General features: G+C 42.1%; 1 protein-coding gene across 4 annotated transcripts in view; it reads right to left on the bottom strand.

Annotated features, from left to right (window-relative positions):
• CCAR1 (cell division cycle and apoptosis regulator 1) overlaps nucleotides 1-24646 on the bottom strand; it is a 40236-nt gene that overhangs the window by 14420 nt on the left and 1170 nt on the right. For 2 of the 4 annotated variants that reach the window (XM_019507852.1, XM_019507851.1), the window contains exons 2-17: nucleotides 24329-24383; nucleotides 23783-23903; nucleotides 14196-14368; nucleotides 13652-13696; nucleotides 12955-12987; nucleotides 11860-12053; nucleotides 8492-8606; nucleotides 8212-8404; nucleotides 7592-7721; nucleotides 7120-7281; nucleotides 5533-5758; nucleotides 4219-4332; nucleotides 3035-3201; nucleotides 2104-2314; nucleotides 1225-1308; nucleotides 449-634 (exon numbers count right to left, since the gene is read on the bottom strand). In XM_019507852.1, coding sequence (XP_019363397.1) covers nucleotides 449-634; nucleotides 1225-1308; nucleotides 2104-2314; nucleotides 3035-3201; nucleotides 4219-4332; nucleotides 5533-5758; nucleotides 7120-7281; nucleotides 7592-7721; nucleotides 8212-8404; nucleotides 8492-8606; nucleotides 11860-12053; nucleotides 12955-12987; nucleotides 13652-13696; nucleotides 14196-14368; nucleotides 23783-23855 — 2106 coding nt within the window. In that variant the 5' untranslated portion in view covers nucleotides 23856-23903; nucleotides 24329-24383. The remainder of the gene's footprint in view (nucleotides 1-448; nucleotides 635-1224; nucleotides 1309-2103; nucleotides 2315-3034; nucleotides 3202-4218; nucleotides 4333-5532; nucleotides 5759-7119; nucleotides 7282-7591; nucleotides 7722-8211; nucleotides 8405-8491; nucleotides 8607-11859; nucleotides 12054-12954; nucleotides 12988-13651; nucleotides 13697-14195; nucleotides 14369-23782; nucleotides 23904-24328; nucleotides 24384-24646) is intronic. The other 2 variants (XM_019507853.1, XM_019507854.1) reach the window with 2 other exon arrangements.

Below are 24646 nucleotides of genomic sequence, written 5' to 3' on the forward strand. Positions count from 1 at the left end.
ATGTGGTGATACATACATATACCTCTTTCTATATCTCTATATTTATCTACTGGCACTTCATTTTAACCATGGAAAAATCAGATTCAGGGTGTTTTAAATCAGAGAATTCGGAGTATTTTAAAATCAGAGAACTTACAAATTTTAAACCAAGAAAACCAGGATCCCTGGTCATGGCACAGAAGCAGGACACAAATAAACACCAGGAATGGCCTGCCATTTATGCAGACGTTAGGTCAGCAAATTTTGAACTTTAAGAAATGAAAATACATCTTAGCCAAGTTTTTACTGCTTTCGGGGCTTAACTTTCAAACAATTTAAGTTACAGTAAGAGACATTTTCCCTTGGGCTTCCAATCCTCTCGCCAACTTTAAAACTTTAATGTAAGTAGGTACCAATTTCTTATTGCCTAACAGTTTCAGAGTTGCATCAAATGCATTTAAAAGCCAACCTCTTTGTCATCTTCAGATTTCCTATCCTCCTCCTCTTCCTCCTCTTTTTCAGATTTTTCCAACTCCTTCTGTTCTTCTTTTTGCTCCTCTACTTTCAGCTGCTTTGTAAGTCGGGCAATCAGCTGCGATTTCAGTCCTTTAGAGCTAAGAGTTCGACTTTCTAACTCTTTGCGAAGGTCATTTACCTAGTACACAGAAGTTCTGTAAATGGTACTAATCAGAGAAAGAGTGACAGATCATCAACAACAAAAGGTAAAGTTAGAAAAGCAAATTTTACCCAACAGCTAGTCCCTTTTCATCAATACTGGAACAACTAATAAAGGGTCCGAAGTATGATATATGTACACTGTAGCTGTATAAATCAAATACACAAAATACTTGCAAAGAAAATGGGCATCAGGAACTTTATCTGTGTTTCTACTCTAATCTCTTCTTTGAGATACCTCCACCACTCTAAACAGACTCTACATGCAAGTAGATGGGTCTGAAGGGATCTGGCTTTTCATTTTCAGTTCAATAAATGAAGCCTAGCTGATATGAACCGCTTTCCCTAAATTGTACGTAGCATAAAGTGTCCAATTCAGAGTTATGACTGTTGCTGAAATTAAATGGACCTTAGCCGGAACATCTATAATGAGCTACTATGTTAAAAAGGAAAAATAACAGAAAAAATTTGCTGCTGTTAACTCTCAAAAATCATGTAAATACTAGTTTAGATAAATATAATTAAAAATGAAAGTATCGTGAAAGAAATTTCAGATAGTCAATGTGTTACCTTCATTGTTTTCGGATCCAGTTTAGACCAGTGTGTAGGAGTAGAGATCTCTTTAGCTTCCCCATCATCTTTTTCCTCTTCATCCTGACAAATAAAATTAAGGAATTATCATCCAGAAAGTTTGGAAGTTATTTATTTATTTTTAAATTTGTTGCTGATTTGTGCAAGGTCACAACTGTTTCAGATAAGTCTTCTCCTAAAGTTATTGTTTAGACATGTTCACACACACATTCTACCACTTTATAAATGATCACAGTGCCACTCAGCCAATAAAAGCCAGATCTGTAAAATACAAAAGGGTGATAAAGAACACCACAAAGAATATTGGGGTTACACAGACACCACTGGTTTCCATTAACCATACAGTGTGTGATCTTGCCCCATGTTTCAAATTCCCCAGTTTTTTTTGATTCAGTCAGACCTTTCCTTATTCCAAGATGCTGATCAGCCACATGGCCTGAAATTCAAATATTTCCGACTACTGCTTGTCCAAATTCAAATATCATAACCAGAGCCGGCCACAAGAAAAAGTTTAGAAATTTTAGAAAATGGCAAAATGTTTAAGACGGCTAGTAATACTGAAATCTCACTCAACTGGTCCCAGATTCCAGCATCTAGTTCTAAAGATAAGAAATGCTCTGAGCATCATAAGCACATTTTACTTCCACTTGTGGTATCAGCACACATTAAAAGTTAGTATACTAGCTGAAATAAAGATAAACAACATTCACTACACTGCTGAAAGCTGCTTTACCAGTCATTGTTACCAGTTATGTTCCTCCTATGTATGTTTGTTGTGTAGTATGTGGTGTGCATTTTGTGCCTGTGTTCCTGTGCCTGTGAGAAGCAGAAATAGAAAAAGGGATTAGCGTTCAGTGCCTGTTCTCCATCAGCTTCCTTGCGTTCACCCTGAAGCTTCTCGACCAGCTGCTGCTTGTATCCTCGGGAGAGGGTTTCCCACTCTGAGCGGGTGGGAAGGCAATGCCAAACATCCGGGAAAAATAAAACCACTGTCTCCACATGAGCTGGAACTGTACGCCCCTTGTGGGTCTCCTCAGGGCGATGGTAGCGAATCTCTGCAAAACGGTACCTGTTGCAAGGGAAGAAGCATGTTGGAAAAAAAATTCTACAATACATTTTAAAGAGCCTAGTTCACTTGTAGCACATCAAGTAAAGAAATTTTGCTGCAAGAACTTGAGGTTTATCTAAAGAAAAAAATTATGAACGCCATATTTTCTCTTTGGGCACATTTGTATTTTGTACTGCAAGTTAAAATAGAGAGGAACAAACAATATGCTAACTGCTTTAGGTAAAGCAATGTGCCTGCTAATTTATGCAAGCTACTGTGAAGTTCAAATTAAAGAAGACAACTGAATATCTTTTATATTTAGTGTACAGTACAACCTGCACACTGACATTCTGTCAGTTTAAGTGTTAAACACAGGACAAAAAACAAACTCAAGAGAAAATATGGCTATGTAACCAAGGGCTAATTATTTATAACAAAAGAACAATGAAATGAAGTTCTCTTGACGATCTTCTTCAGCTATGCATGAAATGAAAAGCATTTTCAACAAACATCCATTGCAAACTTACAGCATAACAACAAAACAAATCCAGAATTAAATTAGCTCTATTATATTATTCAGCACATTTGGCACCAAACTGGCATTACAAAACAGAACAACTCTTTGAAAAGTTTACCTGAACCATCACAAACTGCTGACAAAGAGAAGTTTGGTTTTCTAAAGCACTTCTGTAAGAATCAAATATTTGTGCAGTACATTCTATTTTGGAGGACAGTACTTACCATTGTGTGCACACACTTAAGTCAATCCCTGTTAGGGCCTTGCAACAACGAATAGCCGTCTTAATCAGCACCGAAGGGTCCTTTTCTGGATCAGGTCCATCCAGTGATGGGGACCAGTGTCCTCCAATAGCCATGGCCTCATCTTTGCCTTTCATACCCACTAAAAACTAGACAAAAAGAGTCTACTGAATGCTTCCCTGCTAGGAAAAACAGTTCCCTAAACTGTAAGAATACTAGAAAATATATGTAGCAGGAAACATACCATTCAGTTTACTAAAAAGACGTCAAAACATTTAACTGAAAGTCTCAGACAAGAAAGAGTTCAGTTATTTTTTTCCACAGTATGTTTCAGAAATGGAATAGGTTTAAAACATCACCACTCATTCTTGCTTTGCAAGACTTTTCATTAACTATTACCTGACAGACAGATGCTTGTTATTTTGTGGGCCAATAATTTGGTAATATGGTAATATGACGACCTACCCTTTATAAATTAAATGGTGAAACAGTTCATTTTTTACTTCAGAGGTATATAAATGCTTCCTTTTAAACAAGATTTTACATTTATATCACAAGTTTGATCCAAAGCTTTCAAAATACATCAGTTGACATGTAAGTGATATAAGGATCATCCACCGATACACAACCATATTTCAAGAGCAAACAGATACCTTTAAATAACATCTAGAAACCTACATAATAGCTCAGGCTGGAAAGCAAGACCATTTCCAAACACAGTCACAGTGGGACAGAAAGTAGTTTTGGATCTTCAAGTCCACTCTCTCATTAACTGCATTAATGAGAATAGGTTTAAATACTGCCATCTTACCCTTAAGTCACTTCAGAGTAGACATATGAAGCCTTTTAACAGACTAAAAAAAGACAAATGTATTGGTCTTTAAAAAACTTAGTAGTGCCTTCTGTAGCAGTAGTGTGTTAAATCTATGGTTCATAGTTAAATATCAGCTTTGACAAAAGGAATACATTTGCTCAAGTATCGTTTCATTTGGACGTGCTTCATTGCTGAGACATGCATACGTTTTGATGATTGTATAAAAGACTACATAAAAATAAGCATTGCTTTTAAAGTTTCTCTAAACAGTTTAAATCTGAATACATAAGTTTTAGAACCCTGTTCCGCAGCTGGAAATTTCCAAGACACCTAGTGCTGAAACACAAATTACCTTAACAAGTCTAGCAGGATGCTGAAATCCATCACGAAGTTCCTGGGGATCTTCAGCAAGGGCACATGATTTATGATAGAGATCTTCCATACTAGGACTAGCCATTAACATCACCTATTATATGAATCAAATAGTTCAACTTGGTTAAGACACCAGAATCTGTGGTAAATAATATATAGAGCTTGCAAGTACTTATGCATTTAAATATTCCCATTCAAGTCAACAAGCCTAGTGAGTATAAAAAGCTCAAACCATGCACAGGTAGTTATAGTGCATTTTAGACTGGGGTCTAAAATACCAACCAAGGCAAAATAACACTAGTTCTTCCTACCTTAGATTAATGACCTTTAAAACCCCCAAAATGGGAGGAGAGGAGTCAAGTAGTAAATTTTCTGTTTAGGTTCTATTAGCATGTTTAAGTATACAAAAGCATGGAATTATATTAAGCAATTGAAACCATCTATATTTAAAGACAACTTGTGTTATTTTAGATTAGCATTATATACAGAATTGTTTAAACAGAAATCAGCGCCGAGTACATTTATGATTTCAGCCATGGATCTTTGGCTCTGAGCACCATCATAACATGCTTTATTTAGATTTTGTTACAGACACGATAACATTGTAATTAAACTTAAGCAAGCCAAACAGGAAAATGTGTCAAAGTACAGTAAGCACATTCAAATGCCTAAATTTGACCTGTATCACCGCTTTAAAGAAAGCCAGGAAGCTTCCCATATTCAGAAAAATTATATCTCACTTCTGTCTAGACCAATTGCACCATTTAATTTCCCAAGTTTTTAGTTTTAAGATTACATCTTTTTTTTTTAAACAGTCTTAATGTTATCATAATGTAGTATTTTAGCTGGTAAAAGGTAACTAGCAATATCTTGATAAAAAACAAAACAAAATCTTTCATGCATTGATCAAATCATAGCTCAGTTTACAGGTGAATAAAGCCATGGCACAAAACAGGTAAGTGACCTAACCAATGTTACAGACTGACAGAGCTGGAAACAGAACCCAGAAGCCAAATAATAAAAACTCACTGCTGCTGATCCATAATCCAGCATTATCCTAGTTTTACTGATTATTTTAAGTATCTGCAAATCATCCTTAAGTTCATTTTCATTTTTAGATCTATTAATGCACACATTAACACACTAAATATAATCAACTAAGAACATCTGCTCTGAAGAAAGTCATTCCTATGGGGAAGAAGAGAAAACAACACACTTGTGCAGTGAAACCTAAGTTCTGTTGCGTTGTAAACAATTTCTAATGGAGCACCAAAATATAAGGTGATATACAAACCTTTGCACTGTACAGATGATCAGCATCTGGTGGGTCAAGAACAGCAGTATTTTTGTCTAAAGATTCTACTTCTCTGTGCATGACATAGAAATTGCAGTAGTTTCCCAACTGAAATGGTCTTGACATAGGAAAAGCATCCACCCATGTAAACTGTGCATCAAAGAAGTCACTAGGAATATACAAGTTCTGATAACGTCGTCTCAATTCCATCATATCACAACTACGGCTGTAAGAAGAAGACTTATTTTGAAGCACACAGTAATAAAGAGATCTTAATCTTAAAAGGGTACATTACTAAGATTTTTTTTAACCGTTCACTAGAAATGCCACCAATAATATGCTGAATCCCACAGTGCTACTTTAGATTGTAAAATACTAACAGCAGGGATCACATCTAATTTTATTTCAATAGCAATGCTCAGAAAATTAACCATTTGATAGTTAAAATTCTACCATAACATTTCTCTTTTTTTCAACACTCTTCTAAATTTACATTTTAGAAAAGTTAAATAATATCTGTCAAACGAAAGGATTTGAAAAATACACACACTTACAAGTTGGCTGAAAATAGAGAATGAAACCAGAACTGAAACATACTAACTAAAAATAACAAAGAAACAATACAAATATATCTTGTAAAATTATCCAAAGTGACAGAAAAAGAGCCTAATATTTCATTTAGCAAACAGCACCATGCTTAGCTGCCTTCTACAGAATTTAGCACAAATCATGATACAAGACTCCCAAGTCATTTGATACTGGCCCTTCCCTTTAAATTTGAGGCTGTTAATATTTAACGCTGATGCTACTGATACCAATAGCAACATATATGGTTTAGTCAAAATATGGTCCCTGACTGGACATGCAGACCACAAAGCTGTAGAAATAAAGAAACTATGGGTCAGTAAAACAAAGGGAGCAGTCAATGAGGAAATACAAGAAACTGTAGTAAAGACTGAAATGTTGATGGATTGAAGATCATACAAAGAAAGCTATTGAGAAACATCCACATACACTGAGACTTGCAAGAAGTGTGTCTTAGAACAGGTTGTTGTCAGAACATTCATACTTTAACAGTTTCTACATACCAGAAAGCATGAATAGCACAAACTGGAAATATGAGTTGCAAAAAAAAGAAACTGTGAGAAACTAACCACACATTTATTTACGAAGCATGAAGTGATCTGACTGATAGAAAGCCACAAAGGATCAGCCCTCTAAGTAATCCCTGACTCCTATGGATCAAGTTACTGGAAGATGGATGGTATAAGGCAGATCTGCACATCAATCGGACCAGCAGGTGATCCAAAACAAAGCATGTGGTGTACCACTAGCAGAATAATGTTAGGTCAGCTGAGCAAGTTAAGCTGGAACTTCTGTAAACCAAAACATCCAAAAGTGTTGGGTCCGATTTACACGTGTGGCTGACAGAATTACAACATCTATAACTTATCCCCCCTCTGTAGTCCAGAAACAAGCTGCTTTTAATAAATTAAACCAAAAAAGAATCCAAGATCATTTTCAGGCTATACCATTTGACAAATTAAAAATCATTTTCAAAAGAGGAAGGAGATTCTATGAACATACCAGTCTAAGGAAAACTTGGAAAACTGAACTGTGTAACGAGGGACAACACGACGCGGTCTCCGAGGTGATCTTTCTCTCTCTCGCCGAGGTGATCTCTCTCTGGAGCGTTTTCTCTGAGGTGACCTCTCTCGTGACCTACGTCTCTCTCGTTCTCTTTCACGACTTAAAAAACGTACAAGGTAAGTATTTCTCATTGTAGAAGCTAACGCAATTTTAGAAAGAAGCAGGCCTCTTATGCGACGAAAATACAATGTAGTCAAACAAAGTGAAAAATATGCTTTGTTACAAAACTGACCGTATGGTCCACAAACATTTAAATAGTTAAAGGCATCATTTAAATCAATACTTGATAAATGGGAGATAACCTGATTGTACCATTATCATTTTAAGATTAATTTTTCTACTTATAGTTGAGCACCCTAAACATAGCATACGAAGAACTCCACAAGTAGATTCATCATTAGCAACACACCTTCTGTCGTCTTTTCTGTTTGGGATAGAATCTCCCCTGTCATTCCTCCCTGAAAATCTTGATGGTGGATCTAGTCTTCGTGCTGGCTGAGGTTGTGAAACTATACGGACAGGGGGCTGTAACAAACCAGCTAAAAAAAAAAAAGAAAAGAAAAAAAAGAAAGAAATCCTTTTAGATATAAGCAAGTAATTGGGAATAACTGCCTCAAAGAGTTACAAATACTGAATACTTTTATAGTTGTATTAAATCTCTGAATACTGTTTGCATATTAATAACTTAATTAACATCATTAATTATGTTTTTAGTTTGAGCTGCATGACACCGTCAGTGAGAAATCTAAACATAAAATAAAACCCAAGGTTAATTTATTTATACATTCTAAAATAAATTCTTATATCATAAATCCTGAGGAACTTCATGGATTTTTATTGGGGGTATTACTACGGAGTACCATAGGATGTATAATTATAAATTATACAGCTTTGCCCATCTGTAATCAACTACAATCCTTTTCATTTTATCTGTTTTTGTGATTTTTTTTTAAAGATGAAACAACATTAAAATTTTACACATATCAATGAGAGAGAAACAAAAGCAAGTTGTGTATATTGAAGAGATACCTTTCTGTTGTGGCTGCTGTAATAAAGGCTGAGGCTGAGTCTGAAGCAAAGGTGTAATAGAAGCTGCTGATATTTGGGCCTGTAACAGTGATTGCGGTTGTGGCTGTGCCTGAACACTGAATGCAGGCTGCTGTGCAATGGGCTGAAGTACAGCTGGAGGAGTCTTTATCAAAGGTTGAGTCTGGGTCTGATTCTAATGGAAACAGAATAAATGCACTGTAAAAGTGACCTTAATATTAGAAAAAAATTAGTAAGCACTAGATTGGATAACTGCATTTACCTGATTTGGAAGAGTCTGGATTCTCTGTGCATTCCATTTGAAAGGCATATTAGGATTATAGGTAGCTTCTACCAAAACTCTATCACCAACTTGAGGAGTCTTTCCTTTAACAGCACTGCCGAAAAAAAAAAAAGGCTGTATTGTAAAGCAGGAATCTGAGTTTTCCATTCACCACAGAAAAACACAGTAAAAACCAGATTTTCTCATTTTCAGGGGAAAAAAACCTGGATTGTCTCCTTTAAAAGGAGAAAAACAGAGGAAACAGTGGGTTTCCTCTTGCAGGTTTGCACAGTTCCAGCCTGCAAGGGGCTGGGGGGAGCAGGAGGAGGACAATCAGCAGGGGGTGCCATGTGCATGCTCACACATGTACATAGCTGCCAGACAGCCTGGAGAGCAGCTCCCGACAGGTAAGTATGGAGCCAAGGACAGTGGGGTGGGGGGAACGACAACTGAGGCCCCCAATAGTGAGGGAGCGAGTAGGGCAGGGCTGGGTCTGCTGCCTAGCCTGGATGGCACGTGGGGCTTGGGGCCAGAATGCATAGCCACAGGGCCTGGGTAGGGAGTAGGATGGGGCCAGCTGTGGGCAGCTTGTCTGAGGGATGGGGGGGTGGGACGGGAGACAGGACCCTGGCTCCCCACCACTGCACGCACTCCCTGGAGAGGCGTGGGGGGCATATGCCCCCCAGATCTGTGCACAAGGTAGGCTGCCCGCTGTGGGCTCAGGGTTCCCTGCTCTGCTGCCCTCTACCTGGGGCCTCCATGGCCAAGTGGGTGGGACCCAGTGCAGCAGCGCCGAGCAGGGCCAGGTGAAGCTCAGTCTTCACTTAGCCCCATGCTTCCATGGCAAGGAGCCTCCTGCCTGCCCAGGAACAGTGATGGGCGCAGGACAGAGTTGTGCCCCCTATTGCTGCCGGGTGAGCAAGGGCCGCCTTGCCAGGGTGGCGCAGGGCTTGCGGCAGCAGCACCAAGTTTCCCGCTCTTCCCTGCCATGCCTGGTCCTGCTTGCTGGGCTGTAGAGGCCCCAGATGGAGGGCAGCAGAGTGGGGAGCCCAAGCCCATAGTGGGCCGCCTGCACCCACCTTCCCCATGGGCTCCAACCTCTGCTCCTCTGTTGTCTCCCATGGGCGACAGCCAGGGCTTGGTCGCTGCTGGGGGGGGGGCAGGGGTGTGTGGACCCAGGTCCCTGCCCTGTAGCCCTGGCAGCTGAGGCCCCCACTCCAGCAGACAGGGCTGGGGGGAGTGAGGGGCAATGGCATGGGCAGGGCACTGGCATACCAGGGCTGCTCAGCATTACAAAGCAGTGTGGGGTGGGCGGCAGAGGGTGGGGGGTGGCGGCAGTGTAACAGCTGTAGCCAGACCCACATCTTGGTGAGTAAAGGGGCTGGGGGGAGCTCTCATTTTCCATGATAGGAAACCCAAAATCAGACACCAAAATTCACAAGTATTTATAATTATTTTATTATAGTGATTGAGGCACCAGTAGGCTTCTGAACTGCTTTAAAATTGTAAATATATAAATAAAATATTGTGTTCAACTGATACCCACATACATAGTGGTATTTCATTTTAATCATGGAAAAAAAAAAGATTTAGGGGTTTTAAAACAAAGAATTTGCAAAAAAAATTCTCTTTAAATCAGAGAAGTTGTAATTTTTGAAGAGAGAAAACCAGGATCCCTGATTATAAGAGAGCTTTCTGTTAAGCTAAAAACCTAATTTTAGGCTTAGAGTTATGGAGATGGTGAAATAAGTTATTAGTAGAGGTCTACCGATACATCTGTCTATATGGTATTGGCACCAATGAAAGGAAAATTGACATTATTGGCAATTGACTTTTTATACTTATGTGGCTGATAATGTCACCAATAAATGCTGAGGGCACGCCCACAGACAGCACAAACATGGCCAGGAGTGCAGCTTGACAGCTTGAAGTGAAGTGTTCAACCAGTTAATTCTGGGGGGTGAGGGGGAGCAGATCGAGGGCCCCATGGGTGAGGGAGGGAGTGCAGCTGGGGCAGGTGCTGCCCAGCCAAGGCAGGGCAGGGTGGGGCACAAGGCAGAGCAGTGGCTCATCCAGGGGGTGCGGGGAGCGGCACCGCTGGGCACACCCCGGGGGAGGCATGGGAGGGCACATGTGCCCCCAGATCTGTGTGTGGGTGAGGGCAGATTGCCTGCTGTGCGCTCAGGGCTGGAGGCTGTGCTGGACTTTTCCTGGTGGTAGAGGGAGCTGGGCTGGGAGGCAGCAGCGCTGGGAGGAGCAGCTACAGCAAATTTTGGGGTGGCTGTAGCCCCCCTCCCAATGCCGCTGCTGCCCAACCCCCCCGCCCAGCCTGAGTACAGCCCAGCCCCCGCACCAGGAAGTGACTGGCACAGACCCTGGCCCTGAGCGCACAGCCCACCCTTGCCCCATGCATAGACCTAGGGGACACGTGGCCCCCACCTCTCCCCAGACAACCTGTGGCTCCATCCTGCACCCTGCCCCAGCTGAGCAGCACCTGCCCCTACCCCAGCCCCACTACCTCCCCACTGTGGAGGCCTCAATCTCTACCCTTCACACCCCTTCCCTCCAACAGACTTACCAGCTGGATGATGCTCTCCAAGCTGCCAAGCTACATATCAACAATCGGATCAGTATCAGCCAGTATGGCTTGTTAATAATTGGCCATTGGTACTGACCAAAAAAAAAAATCTTTAATCGGAGCACCTCCAGTAAGGCACAGCCACGCTCTGGGTTCAGCAATTGCATATTGTAATCTTCAAGAAGATTAGAACGAGTGCAGAGGTCACATGTGAAGTATTTTATAAAGATTTCTTGCATCATATTGCACCTGGTTAAAGCCAAATACCAAAGACTTCAAGCATTTGAATGTAAACCTCAGAGCTCCCTTCAAGCATTCCACAAGGAGGCAAGGGGGAGGGGGCACCTGAGAGACTACCTCTAATCCAAAGCTTCAGTCTGATGAATCCAGTGAAAATACTGCTGTCTACTTCAGATGGGAGTAGGCAGAATACTAGAATTCTTAGCTCATGACCCCAAACCAGCAGACCCCAGATGCACATGTTAATCATCATGCTATGTTCTTTCCACTACCCCAAATTCTGAAGTTCCACACCCCCTTAGTTCATTTACACTCCTTTGAACTTCCTAGCATAGAGTTCTGAGTAAGGAGAGCTCATGTTATGAGCCTAATGGTAACAACTTCTAACTTGTTCAAACATCTCACTTGTAGCTATCAACCACTGCTGCTAGACAGATGTTACCTGAGAAAACGACCACAAAGCCACTGAGTCGAAATGTTTTTCATAGAATTGCACATCATTTAGGAATGCCACCCTAAACATGTCTGCAGGCAAAGACACATGACTTACCTGAGTTGAAAAAAGACATCTTCATCCACAAAACCAAATGTGTCATGTAGCTTTGTAACTACTCCTGTAAAAACCCGTTGCTTCTGTGGTTGAGTTTGCTGCTGACTTGACCGTGGTGCTGGATAGGAAACAGTTATCTGTGCTGCTGGCTGAGGAGTAGACAAGCTAAGACTGGTAGGCAGTGCAACAGCTGGCTGGAAGCAAAATAAAGCATCAAACTCTAACCATTTTGAATCAACTAATAATGTTAAGGGAATAGTTTCCTCTCAAGGAGCTGCAAGTTTAAAAATAATCTTTCTAAAGCATACTTTGGAAAAAATATTTACCTTTCAAAAACAAAAGTGCATACAAAACCATACATTACCCCTAAGGGGAAACTGTAGCTTTTAAATTAAGATTTAGTAGAATCCTTGATACTAAGAAATAACTCTACTTGATCTATAGAAATGTAGACTGCACCACTCTTAAAGAAGTTTATAACTCCTCAGCTGGCCCACCAACCACTTTGTCCAAGCAACTGGATTTGTGGGGACACAATGCTTAAGATTGCCTGTGTTCAGCCTACTCACTGACTCAGTTTCAAGCTTCCTTGTCCACTCTCACAGAAGTAGAGTAGGCAGAACACAAGCCCATAAGCGAACATCACCAATTCAATCAAAAATATTTTGAATTTCACATTCTGGTCTATGAAGCTCAACAAAATCCCTTTAAAATTTTTATACTCATATACTGCAACTATGCTCTTAAAGAAACCTGATTTCTATGTTATCTTAGTAAGAGTTTTAGAAACTGTTCTATATTGTAAAATAATTACAAGCTTGAACTCTGAATTGGATTTTGGCAAGGCAATATGAAATTATTCCTTCTACTTTTCCTTTTCCCTAATTCTAAAAACTAAGGTTATACATATTTTTAAAATTTGATAAAACAGAGCTGCACAAATGAAATTTCCATCATATAAAGTTTTTAATACAGACTATAAATTCTGTGCATCCAAAAACAGTACACTGAAAAGTACAATGATTGTTTTTAAAACAAATTTGTACTCCCTTATTATCTTTGGGGATGAAGACCAAACAATAAAACCAAACTAACCTGTGTTAAAAGGGTCTGCTGAGGTTGCTGCAACTTAAAATAAAAAGTTATAAATTAATTTTATATGCTCAAGAAACTGAACAGTTTTCTCTTCTTTATAACTCAGGAAAAATTAAGAATTTTTTGCTTAGTTCAAGTTAATGCTTTGGGGTCCTGTAATTTCTGTATTCTGCATATCCATGAAACTGTATCCATCTGTGCAGTTCTTTTAAAGACCACTAATTTCCAGATGCATTCAGCAACAGGCATCTCCACTTTCTTTTGTCACTGTAAATTACCTAATTTATGACATAAGGAAGTCTTTCTAGATAGATACTTTGGGTATCTGAGGAAGGTTAGCACCTACAAGTTTCTTATCCATGTATTCTTTCTTAAAGGTTTGCACTTTCAGGTATGACCACAATGTATGTAACAGAGATCCTTTTTTGGTCTTCCTGCAATTAAAATACATTGTCTCATATAGACCATGGAGTTTAGTAGAGACCATGCACAGCACTTCAAAATTTCCCTTGCATACAGAACGTAGACTGCTATGCTGCAGTTTCTTTCCATGGTTGTAAATTTAGACTTAAAGTTCTCCTCTATCATTAAAAATTATATACATTTTCCATAAAGAAAAATAAGCAGATTCTGAAGACAAAACCTACAAGACAGGCAAAATGTTATTTGTTATGTACACAATAAGAATTAAACAAACCTGTTGTTGTACACTATAGAGGGTCTGCTGAGGTTGTGAATATTGCTGTAAGACAAAAGAAAACAGCTGATAAACAGGAAGTATTACTCTCCAACACAGGAATATGAAAGCTAGCTGCTGAAGATTCAAAACACAAATTTAAATAAAAACCGCAAAAAACTTTTAAAACCGTAAGAGAAGTTAACAATTTTTGTATTAAAACTACTCAAATTTGATAAAAGCAAACATCTATTCTATATCTAATCTACCCTGGACCACAGTTAAAAATTCTAATTGGAATTTTACCTAATTAAATGAACTGTCTATTAAAGTTGCCACTTAATGTAACTTCTAGAATACAGTATAGGAAATAGTGCCAAATATAGCTAAAGTTACACCACTGGGGTTTAGTGAAGTACGTGGAATTTTCAACATGGAACTTAAGAATTGGTAAATTTTATTTCATTCACCTGCCGTTCATCAGGCTATTTCAGTCTTACAGAGCTACCATTTTCTAGAGTACAAAGTTCAGGTATAATCAGACAAATTATAGGAGTTTGCTTACCTGCTGTAATGCAGCTGCTGCAGCTGCAGCTTGCTGCTGCAAAGCAGCTGTTTGAGTTAGCTGATAGTTTGCTGGAGTTTGTGTAGTAAGTCCTGCTGCTGCCAATGCCGTTTGCTGGGTATATATAGTGGGTGAAGCCCCAAGCAATGAAGGCTGTTGAACCCCAAGAGCAGCTGAAAACAGAACAGAATTAAACATTAAGACTATTACCATACCTGGGCAAGCTCTCAAATACCAGAAGCAGCATAGCAACATTAGTACAGTGATTTTGCTTCAGATATTCAAGTTAGCCCATTCATCCCAATTTCTTGAGTTAAACCAGAAATTCCATCCTAAGAGACATTTTCTAGCTAGAACTACTTAGTTGGAAGCATTTTAGCACCCAAACGAACGAAAAGATACTTCATCTGTTGCACACTTAGCAAACCGGCTCATACTCATACGTATGGTGCAAAAAGGAAGAATGAAGATATTCCATAACAGAGTCCTACTCCTCAGTATTGTACAGGTCACCCTGATAATTTCTCTAATGCTTTTAAAACCAGGCCTGCAATACAGGAAAGAAAGTAAGGAGCTTGATTATTTTCAAGTTTCTAACCCCCACTCCAATAACTTCCCTCATTTTATGTTTCTTAATTCTGCTGCATTCATGTTTTTGTTTCTTTGTTTGTGGTCTTTGTTATATTTTACAGATAATTTAACATTTAATTATCTTGAGCTTCTCTAAATATTCTAGAAACTGATTGGTTCAAGATCTGAGGGAAGACTACCTGGTAGGCCCTCTCTATGCAGCCACAGTTTCTCTCACCTTCTCACTCCACCTGGCTTGATGCATACATTAGGATCCCCAGTAGACACATGTGCACTTTAGGTGAGGAATGGGAGAAGCAGCCACTAGGGCCCAGAGAAGGAGGATATTATATACAAACAGTCAAGATTTACTGGGGAATACGGAGTTTGCATTTTATCTTTGTAGCATACAATGCCACAGGGACCTCTGGGAGTAATGAGGCCCCCACCACCCAGAGGTTTACTTTGACTGCTCTTAAGATGATACGGCACCGAGAGAGGAAACTATGTAGATGACAATCCATGATTGGAATGGCTACCACAGGGTACACAGCAGCAGAACCAAGATGGGCAACCCAGCATGTTGTTATCCATGAGCACAAAAATGGTTAAACTGAACTGGTCAGGAGCAATGCAACTGTAAAACTTGGTACAAGTTGTAGCAATTATAATAGCATAATCCATGCTGTACCCAGATCTTGAATAGAGTTCAGTTCTAGTCTCTGCAACTCAAAAAGAACACAACAGAATTAGAAAAGTGTTCAGAGAAAGGTAACCAAGATGCCATACCAGGAGAGAGTAAAAAAGGCTAGACACTTCAGCTTGGAAACAAGAAGGCTGGGGGAAGAGGGAGGGGCTGGAGGTCTATCAAATCATGAAGCATGTGAACAAAGCAAATAGGGAACTGTGGGCATTTATACATGTACCTTTGTCTGCTTCCTTGTCCAGGAAGTAGAAGTACAGTAGGCAGAACACAAGCCCATAAGCGAACATCACAAATTCAATCAAAATATTTTGAATATATTCTGGTACACCAGAAATCCAGTGCGTCAGAGCAGACTTGATTAATCCAGTCTGCAGACAATGTGAGTTGATGTGCCTGGCGCTGCACCGCACACATTTGTACAAACAGCATAATGTGCACACAAAGTGGCAGCAGTGCGCTTTTGAACTAAAACACCTTCAATGTGTTTTATTTCAAAAGCACGCTGCTACCATTTTCTCAATGCTGACATTTTGCTGTTTATACAAATGTATGCCGTGCAGCGCCAGGCATTTATAAGTGCCCAACGCTGCAGTGTATACACATGTACAAATGCCCTGTTATTCACTAAAATCCCCCAATACTGGAAATAGAGGTCACCCACTAAAATTAACAGGAGACATTTAAAAACTGATAAAAGAAAATCCTTTTTCTTTCCCTACACAGCATATAGTTATGTGGAAATCACTGCCAGAGGTGACTGTAGTCACATTAGATAGCCAAATTCAAAAAGGAACTAGACAAATTCATGAACAATATATCCACTAATAACTATTAAAACAGAACAGTCAGGGGTGTATCCTATGACATCCCTAAACCAATGATGGTGAATGCTGGGGGGGGTGGGTACAAAACAGGGGAAAGATCACCCTAGATCAGACAAGTCAAACATACAGCCTGCAGAGTTTCTCTATCCAGTCCCTTAAGCTACTGGAAGTTGAGGGGGGTGGCACTGCTGCAGAATGCAGGCCTCTTTGTCCCCACTGGCCAAGACCATCAGAAATAAACTTGGCTCTACCCTGATCCCCACCCCCAGACTCCTTGTCAGCTCTGGACCCACCACCACCACCTTGTTCATGGTGACCATCCCCAATATCCCAGACTGAATCCAGCCTGCAAGGAACCCTGTAGTCCAGATCTGGCCTGGGGCTCCAGTTGAGTTTGGCACCACTGTTCTATAAAGGGTGAGAACCACTGATCTAGACTTGAGGCACTACCCCAGAATTTTTTGTGAATTCAGCAGCAACCCATTTCAACAGCTAATTGATTTATTACAGTGCTTACCTCCTTGCAGAAAGGCAGTAGGGCAGTAAGCCCAGCGGAACAACCAGGCAAGGAGAGCCTAAGCTGTTTATCTCCTCACACCCAGAACCTAAGCCTTCCCTAATCTCCCTATCTCGACACACTTCCTACCACACCCTTCAAAGGATCTCAGGGCACTCTGGTGCCCTGGCAACCTGGCTGAGAATCAGTGCCCTACATATACCTTGTTCATATGCTCTTCCTCCAAAACAGGGGAAGGGGAACAACCTTTTTGACAGGCATGCTACAATTAGCCCCACACCCTACCTATCACACTGATCCCCTTCCTCTGTCCAGTCTGTTGCTCTGCTTTCTGCTCCCTGCCCTGTGCGCCCTACCTCATCTGCTATCTCTTTCTATGCTGCTTGTCTCCTCCCCCTTCTACCTCATGTTATACACAGAGTCTGCCCCTGACACTTGTGGCACTTACACTGCACACTGGCCATCCCTACACCATACGCTGCCACCATCGGAGACAAGTCTACTTGTTATACGAAAACTATGAACCCCCTTCATTTATGGTTAGTGGTCCCCCTCTAACCAGAGTTAAATGTTTGAAAGAAGGGATGAAAAATAGGAATGGCAGTGCAGGTCAACGGCTAATAACTAGGGCTCCAAAAGGGGGATCACTCAGTAGAAGACAGGATACAGCACTAGATGGATCACTGGTATGACCCAGTATGGTACTGTTGTTCTTAGCACCAAAATCACTTCCTTTACTAATAAAGGAAAAGCTCAGAACTTTACTAAAAGATGAAATAACAAAAGTTGCCTATAAAAGGAAAGCTAGGATGTCTGTACAATCCTAAGTGACAAGGCAGAAACATCTTAAGGCTATGCACACCTGTTCATGGAGCACAAAACATGAACCTATACGTAACAATAGGAGTTGTAGCCTGTCCAGTTTTCACCATGGAACCTGAGACTCCAAAGAAGAGGAAAAGGTAATATTTAGATTGGAATTCATATCAAGCAGCTATATTTACTGTTCAGATCTGACCTTGATTGGCACACGTGCCACTAAATTAGCTCATAAGATGATTAAAAAACAAAAACCCCAAAACAAAACAAACCATGACAAAGTTAATGTTTGTAGAAGTGCTTTTTTAAATAAGAACAGAGGACCTAAAGGGAACTCTTAGGTCAGGGACGGGCAATTATTTTGGGCAGAGGGCCACTTACCAAGTTTTTGGAAGCTGTTGAGGGCCACATGGGTGGCCCCAACCCTTGACAGTTGCCCCACCCCTGGTTGCCATATAGGGACCAGAAGTCCAACCTTCTAGGCCCTGACCTTTGCCATTGGAAGTCCCTCCCCTTACCCCTGAAGTACTCTTTTTGGGAGAAAAGGTGCTGTGATCTGGAAACTGTGAAAAAGACATATATATGTATACACACACACACACAAAAATACACACACACACACAAAACATCTACTATAACTATTTTCATTTTATTTAAAAATATTTGTCTACTGATTTATGTGTTTACAAAAAGTGTATCTAGAGGTGGCTGCATAATATCTTAAAATACAGTCCTACTGTGTGTTTTGTGTGGGCAGTAAGGGGTGTAAGTGGCAGCGTGGTTGGTAGTTGTGCGAGTTTGAGTGTGTGTGCGTGTGCACTCACAGTGGGGTGTGGGTATGGTGGCTGGGTGTGTGCTGAGAGAGAGAGCCGGGGCTGGGCTGCCAGCTCCATAGCGTGCAGCTCTAACACAATGCATGTGAGCCTCACACGATGCAGCCAGGCCGACCCCATGCCCAGGCTGTTCTACAACCCCACCCTGGGTCTCTGCCAGTCCCAGGGCACTTGCACAGGCTTTGTGTTTCTGCCTGCCACCATCTTTCCCTGCATTCCCTCCTGCAGGCTTGCCCGCTACTCCCTGCAGCCCCCCGCTTCCTGCAGTGCTCCCCGCGGCCCCCACTGGGGTCCACCACGTGCCGCAGCCCCACTACAACTCCACCGCCTGCTGCAACTCCGTCACTCGCTGTGGCTCCACCATCTGCCAGAGGCCCCTGCAGCTATGCTGCCACCACCTGCTGGGGCTCTGCTGCCTGCTGGGTTCTTCTGGGGCCCAGCCACAGCTCTGCCACCCACTGGGACCTGCCTCCTGCTGTGGCTCTGCCACCTCCTGGAGCCCACTGCTTCCCCACTGCCCATTGGGGGCCAGCTGTGGCTCTGCTGCCTGTCGGGGCCTGCCGTGCCGCCTACAGGGACCTGCCGTGGCCCCATTGCCCACTGGGGCTCCACCACCTACCAGGTCCACTGTGGCTCTGCCACCCACTGGCTCTTGCCACTTGCTGGGGCCCGGCTACAGCTCTGCCACCTGCTGGGGCCCACCAACTACTACTGCTCCGCCACCTGCTGCAACACCACAAACTGTTGGGGCCTGCAACGGCTCTGTTGCCCACCATGGCTCTGCTGCCTCCCAGGGCCCACTGCAGCCCCACCACCCACTGGGGCCTGGCCGCAGCTTTGCCACCTGTCAGGTCCCACTGTACTGCCTGAGGGGCCTCCCGTGGCCCCGCTGCCCACCGGGGACCACCATGGCTTCGCTGCCCGCTGCAGCTCCACTGCCTGCTACGCACAACATGGGTCCTGCCACTCCCCACAGCTACCATATCCTGTGCTGCTCCCTGCAGCCCCCACAGCTGCCCACAACCACCACTTCCAACCATTCTTACCTCATTTTCCACTCAAGAGGGAGGGAGAACAGTTCCAGCGGCAGAGGCAGGGGCCAGAAGCTGCAGAGGCTTTTGGTTGGCGGCTGAGGGCGGGAAGGGGGTGGGGGGCTGGGTGGAGCCAGGCTAGCCTTGTTGCTCAGCCACAGGATCCCACTGGGTCCTGCTGCCACCAGTCACCTATCATCTTTGACAGGCGGCCACAGGCAGATATAAATTTTCTAAAATTTTTAAAGGCTCCGCAGGCCAGATAGAACGGGCTGGATCTGGCCCGCGGGCCGTATTTTTGCCCCACCCCTCTCTTACTGGAGTGGATTTGATGACCTACTATGCCAAGTAATTGCATCATATTATCCCATTAATTAAATTATCTGGCTCCATTTTACAGCCATCCTGTCATCAACCCACACCTTCACTTGGAAAGCTGTTCCAGACAGTTTCTAATTTCTAGCCTAAATATATTCCTGTCTTGTTTATGTTTATTTGTCCTTGTGCCAATAACTTCCTGTAACTTAAATAGTAATTCTGCATAGCCATTTACCTGTAACATTAATAGAGAAGAATCACAGCCCTCAGCTTTTGTCCTGCCAACCTGAACAAGCCAAAATCTGAGTTACCTCTTGTATGACAGGTCCTCTATTCCCAATTATCCACATTTTACTCTTCTCTGCACCTGAGCCAAGTGAGTTCACTTTTCTTGACTGCGGATTATCAGACCTGTACATACTATTCCAGATCATATCTCACTACAGTACCTTGTACAGTGACATTCATAATTTTGCTCTCTCTACTGGAAACACCTCAGCTGATAAAACTTAGAGCATTTCTGCCTTTATGGCTTGCATTACACATTTATGGTACGCTCATTGTGCAATTAACTGGTATTTCTTCTCCCATCTCGTTCAATCACTGAGCAGAGGTTCTTGTTAATCGATTCCCAAGTATACGACCCTGCCCTCTGCACTCTTAACTATCATCTTATTTTTATTACTCTAATCAACATAGATGAGGGGTGTAAAGCATAGGGCCACAGACTGGATCTGGCCCAATGAACCAATGCATCTGGTCCACCAATAAGCTAGTGGGCTACCAGAAGTGCTCTGCTCCTCAGCTCTGCACTGCCACAGCCCCCAAACTGCCACAGCTACATCCCACAGGGCAGCAGCACAGAGGTGGGCAGCATACAAATGTGGATCTGTGCAGCTGCATGCCCCCAGCTTCATGCCACTGCCCAACAGCATAGAGCTCTAGCCAGTCAGCAGCATCAGAGGCATGTGGCAGCATGGGTCCAGGGGCATATGCCTAGATGGGGCCATGTTCATGCAGTGTACAGCTGGAGGCATACATCCATGAGGAGCCAGGGGTGGGCAGCATGATTTCTAGTGATTTCCTGTGACAACTTTCAGTATTCTGAGTTGGAAGCTAATAGAGCAAATTTGTAGCAGTTTTACAGATATCCAGGTGCAGAGGATGCCCTTAGATTTAACAGTCTAAGAGACCAGCAATATTATAGCAGGTCTGTCTAGAAAGTTTAACCCCTTTGACAAAATCTGCATAAGGACAGCCTTCGTTAAAGTTCTGTCCATATGCTACACAATTAAGGGGATTTATGGAAGAGTGTAGTTCTGCCTAAATAACTTTAAAATATTTTTAAAAATCTTGCTCGTATAGCCTCCCTTCCATAGATAAGGGGGAAGGAAATAAGCATACATTTTGAATGGGGAAAAAACTGCACCTGGACTGTTTCATTTTACTTTTTAAATCAGAAATTTAGGACCAAGACGCAGGACATACCTAACACATGAAATACCATTTAATAAGCTCAGGTTTCACCTAGTTTTCTTGTTATAACCGATTGAGAATCTTAACCAGGGTGCCACATGATCCATTTAAGGGCCACTGAACATTAGCACTGCCATGTGCGCAAACACCTACACGTGATTCACAAGACAAACCCAGAGATTTCAAATAGGAATTCCTAGTGTCAGAAATTCTGACTATTGTGGTCTTTAACTGCTCTATTATTTTTATGTAGTCAAAAAAAAGGGGGTGGGAGCTAAAACACAGTATTTTCCTAAAGGTATGTCAAATCTAACAAGCTTGAGAACCACTGTCCTAATGGCTCAAATAGTGATTCTATAAAGACTACTAAAGGTGTGGAATCTTCATCCCTAAAAACTTTTGAAAGGAGATTAGACAGACAGACCTGGCTGGGGTGGTTTAGTCAGGGATGATCCTGCTTTGAGTAGTGGGCTGGAGTATGTGACCTCATGAAGACAACTAGTCATGAGATCTTTCCAGCACAACTTTCCTATGATCCTAATATGATATCATAATACAACATCTGATTGTACCCCAGTTTGTTTTTTATAAAGCCGTAGAAATAATACACACAGGCTACATTTAAAAAAGTATAAAGGCTGAACAGTAAAAATTGGAAAATACCTAAAGGAAGACTGGCTGGGCATGCAGAAGTAGTGAATAACACACTTTCCTAACCTGGATCTCTACCTGTAAAGTGAGAATAATACACCATCTCACAGTGGTGTTGTTAAAAAAAAAAGTTGTGAAGCCCTAGAAAAACCAATGAGGAAATCTAAAATCCTGGTCTGAAAGCATACACTAAACATGGTTTAGGATGACATATTAACTAGTGAGGATGAAAGAAAATATTGAATAGCTGCTCAGATCTAAGCACTTTTCACTCTACGTAAGGAATAAAGCAGGGATTTGGGAGCAGAGAAAGGGAGCACAGGGTACACATGACCAAGAACTGCACCACAATAATATTCACACAAGGGGACTGTTTCACAAGCATTCTCTAACTTTTGAACACTTGACATTGTAACCTTATTAAGAGCCCCTGTGAAAACACCTTCTCCACCAGAGAAGGAAACCAGTGAAAACACAACCTAACTGCCTATGTTACAAAGAGCAAAAAGGAAGCTGCAGACAGCTCACATGGAACAATACCAACACATAAATGTTTTGAGACTGCCTAAGGTGAGAGCAGAGACAATCTCAATACCTCTGCTGGGAGGAAGACCAACCACAGAAGTTTAACAGATCCCAGAGGTGCCACAGCAAGATAAAAGCACCACCACAGATGGCAGCAAGACCAATTCTGAAAGCCCTTGGATTGGAGTCCTTGACTTCCAAAGAGGTATACAGGCAGGAAGAGCAAAACTACTTTCCTCAGTTGTGCTAACAGAAGGAATAACAAGTCGCCCTCAAGAATTCAAAACAAAGTGGAGTGGCACACGCCCTCGTTCTGCCCCAAGGCAGGGTCAATTTGAATTTCATGAGACTGAACTGCCTGCAGGACCAGATCTTAAATTTTAAAATGACGTTGCCTGCACTAACATCTTGTCATATGGTACTTCTCACACTGCCAAAACTATGTTGGACCAATCTCTTCAGAACAGCTTTTAACAAGTTAAAATGTTTAATTCCAGAGTACCTCCCCCTTTCTTCTTACGTCCCACCACATCTAGTCACAGAAATACTAAAATCCTTCACGCAGCAACATTCAGGTTCATTTTTCTACTTGGAAGCCTCCATATACCAAGTCTAGGAGATAGTATATGCCAAAAAACACAGGTAGCTAACATATCTTAACATTTTTAAGCTATAGTTTGACAGGGCTTTTCCATCACACCAAGATAACTAGCTAACAACTGAAAAACATTATTTCTAACCAGAAAGATTAGGCCTTTGATGCACAGTATTTTGAGGAAGGGTTTCCAACTGACACGCAAAAATACAAATACATTCCACCCCCCATCTACATGAGCAATTCTCAAATAACCCCTTACAATATATATTTTTTAAATATATAAAGTAGTGTTGGGGTTACACTCAAAGAACAAAACAAAATGCAAAACCTTGGTTTGATGCCCATAATGCCTTACTAATCCCATCTGAATTTGAGAGTGGGAGTTTGGTTTTCACAACTTTGGATAAAAATAACCCAGTGCTAACAAACAATCGAGATCTATCATCCTTCTGGTAGGGTGATGGGTGAGTGATAGTTGCATCTCTAACTCTTAGTCATTTTAGAAAACATATTAATATATAACTTTTATATATAATTGTTTGCTAACCAAATGCCTAAAAGATCAGAGATAGATACCATTCACCCATTATCTTACACAAAGCAATATAGGCAACAACCATCAGCAATGGGTTATTCTTACACATGCCTTTAACTACAGAATCTGCAATTCAACTAAACGTCAGGGTTCAAATATACATACAAGCAATGTACTAACTGACCTGGCTGAGAGACTGCAGTAGCTGTAAACTGAGTAGCCCAAGGGGGGTTCTTCTGTCCTCCAAACTGAGCCATGGCAGAAGGTAAAAATCGTTCAGATGCGTTATCTTCTGTAACTGGGATCTATTAAAAAAAGAACGAAAAAAACCCAGCAAAAGTTACTTTTATACATTAGCAATACTCTAAAGCATATCCCACAAACTTAACTATTCTATTGCCAGGCCTTAAAGGAATATGCACGTCTAAAGCCTGCTTTTTAGACAAGCCAGGTGCGCAGCATGCAGGGCTGCGAGCTACACTGACCCCATGGACGAGGCGACAAGTTACAAAAGGAAACTTGACTGCTTACTGAGACCCTGAAAGACACCTCAGAAGAGGTTAGAAGTTATGGATGTATTCAGTGAAGGAAAAGACTTCATTAAGTAATAGTTTCAAACAGGAATGAAGGTTTCCACCTGCCAGGGAAACACAGGACGACACAGAAAGGGACTAACACTGTCATAGGGCCGATCTCAAACCAAGGCTGCCAGAAGCTGGCCACAACTCACCCGTTGTCACTCTGTCGCACACTGGGGACGCTAACACCACGGCAGCGTGGACTCTCTAGAAGGACGAAAGCAGCAAAGCAAGTTAACAGTGGCACAGCAGGGAACGAAGAATAAGCCGAGTCTGACCCCGGGCCCGGGCGTGAAGGCAGCGGGAGAAGGGGCGGCCGCTATACACGCGACGAGCGGCTGCCCCGGGCTCCCGCCGCGGCTGGGCCGGGGCCGTTGCCCCGCCCACCCCCGGGCGCACAGCAGGGAGGCACGCGCGAGCCAGGCGAGGGGGGATGGGAGCGCGCGGGCCCCTCCCCCCACCGCGCGAGG

This window comes from Gavialis gangeticus, unplaced genomic scaffold (genome assembly GCF_001723915.1).
Source record: "Gavialis gangeticus isolate Ggan-Ray unplaced genomic scaffold, GavGan_comp1, whole genome shotgun sequence".
Lineage (NCBI taxonomy): Eukaryota > Metazoa > Chordata > Crocodylia > Gavialidae > Gavialis > Gavialis gangeticus.